The following is a 2,230-nucleotide window of genomic DNA, read 5'->3' on the forward strand; positions in this document are numbered from 1 at the left end:
TTTTATTCATTTCATTTGAATGTTTTTTAGTCTCCTTTGTTAAGAGTCTGAATTAGGATTTGGAAGTGGATTCTTGAGAAAAACATCTGTTCTATTATCTAAGTTGTATTTCACTGCTAATATACAACAGCTATGGTTTTTAGTTGTAGAAATACACACACACACACACACACACACACACACAGACTGGGGGTGGGGAGTCGTAAAATCAGCTTTTTAAAATGTATTTATAATATAAACCAAGAATTTCTTTTAGAATATAATAGAAGAGTGTGGATTAATTTCTTATGGACCACAGTTCAGTTTATGCAGACATACCATTATATACACTTCTAATAATCATACGGATTATTGACAGTTATAACACATTGCAGTGATTACCCTTATAGCTGTATATGGATGGAAAACTACTTCTCCAGTTATCAATTGTACTTAGTACTTTCAAAGTCTATCAAAAGCTGTTTAGAGACTGCTGGATGGCTCAGCGGTAGCACATCTGCCTTTGGCTTAAGGCATGGTCCCGGGCTCCTGGGGTCGAGTTCTACATTGCTTCTCCCTCTGCCTATGTCTCTGCCTCTCTTTCTGTGTGTCTGTCATGAATAAATAAATAAAATCTTTAAAAAAAAGAAAAGAAGCTGGTTTAGCTGGCAAAGATCAAGCCCAATCATGAGTAAGGAAGGCGTGCTTAGGGTGTATATGTGTTTGTGGGAGGAGGGAGACATCCTGAAGGACTTTAAGTAGAATCAGAATACTCCTTTTTTGTTTTTTTGGTTTTTTGTCCATAACCTGTATTTGAGCATGGTTCTAAGGACCTACTTTCTTGCTCGTCTTTCTAGACTATCGAGGGACATGAGAAATGGCACAACAATCACAGAGTTCATCCTGGTAGGCTTTCCTGATATCCAAGGACTACAAATCCCTCTCTTTATAGTGATCTTTTTCATCTACATATTAACCCTTGTGGGCAATGGGCTCATAATTGTCATTGTGTGGGCAGAGCCCAGGCTACAAATACCAATGTACTTCTTCCTTTGCAACTTGTCCTTCCTAGAGACGTGGTACACCACCACAGTCATCCCCAAACTGTTGGAGACTTTTGTGGTGGCAAGAGCAACCATTTCCATCCCCTGCTGTCTACTGCAGTCCTTCTTCCACTTTTTCCTGGGTACCACTGAGTTCTTTATCCTCACCATCATGTCTTTTGACCGTTACCTGGCCATCTGCAAGCCCCTTCGCTACCCCACCATTATGACCAGCAACCTCTGCCTGCAACTTGCACTCAGCTCCTGGATGGTCGGCTTTACCATTGTCTTTTGTCAGATGCTTCTGCTCATCCAGTTGCCATTCTGTGGCAACAATGTCATCAATCATTTCTACTGTGATGTTGGTCCCATTTTGAAAGCAGCCTGCGTAGACACAAGCATTCTGGAGCTCCTGGGTCTTTTGGCGACCATCCTGGTGATCCCAGGGTCACTCCTCTTCACAGTAATTTCTTATATCTATATCCTGTCCACCATCCTACAGATCCCTTCAGCCACTGGCAGACAAAAGACTTTCTCTACCTGTGCCTCTCACCTGACGGTAGTCTCCCTGCTGTATGGTGCTGTCTTGTTCATGTACCTGAGACCCACAACACACTCTTCCTTTAAGATTAATAAGGTGGTGTCAGTGCTAAATACTATCCTCACACCCCTTCTGAATCCCTTCATTTACACAATTAGAAACAAGGAGGTTAAAGCAGCCCTAAGGAAGACAATGACTTGTCCAAAGACTCATCATCCAGAGTAAAACATGCAACATGCGACAGATACAAAAATTAAATGTGAAAGAAGACTGTGGAGAAGATAAAAATGTGAAAGTAAACTATGACGGTTAAGGTCTCCTATAAAGAGTTTGTTACCTATAAATGAACCAAGAGTCCTCCTTCAAAAGAAGTGAACTCATTCTCCAACAAGGAAATCCCAGAATACCTTCAGATGCATGAAGTAGGACTAAGGACTTTTTCAATTATAAGCAGAATGTAGAAACCACAAAGGTCAAGGACAACTGTCATTAACTTTAAAAAAATGTAAGGAATCCTGTCTCCCTGTTTGTTTATAATAACTCTTCTTGCCTCATTTCCTTGTCAAAGGCATAAAACATCCCACGCATTTTCTCAGTACTTAGTTTCTTCACAGTATACGTCAGGCTCCTAATCAACTCTAATGGGTCTTTCAAAAATGTTTTAAAT

General features: G+C 40.5%; 1 protein-coding gene across 1 annotated transcript; it reads left to right on the forward strand.

Annotated features, from left to right (window-relative positions):
* Window positions 1-849: 849 nt before the first annotated feature.
* On the forward strand, window positions 850-1,990 carry OR6X1 (olfactory receptor family 6 subfamily X member 1). The gene has a single exon (XM_038535499.1). The coding sequence runs from the start codon at window positions 850-852 to the stop codon at window positions 1,786-1,788; it is 939 nt and encodes a 312-aa protein (XP_038391427.1). The 3' UTR covers window positions 1,789-1,990.
* Window positions 1,991-2,230: the final 240 nt, after the last annotated feature.

Source organism: Canis lupus, chromosome 5 (assembly GCF_011100685.1).
Source record: "Canis lupus familiaris isolate Mischka breed German Shepherd chromosome 5, alternate assembly UU_Cfam_GSD_1.0, whole genome shotgun sequence".
Classification (NCBI taxonomy): Eukaryota; Metazoa; Chordata; class Mammalia; order Carnivora; family Canidae; genus Canis; species Canis lupus.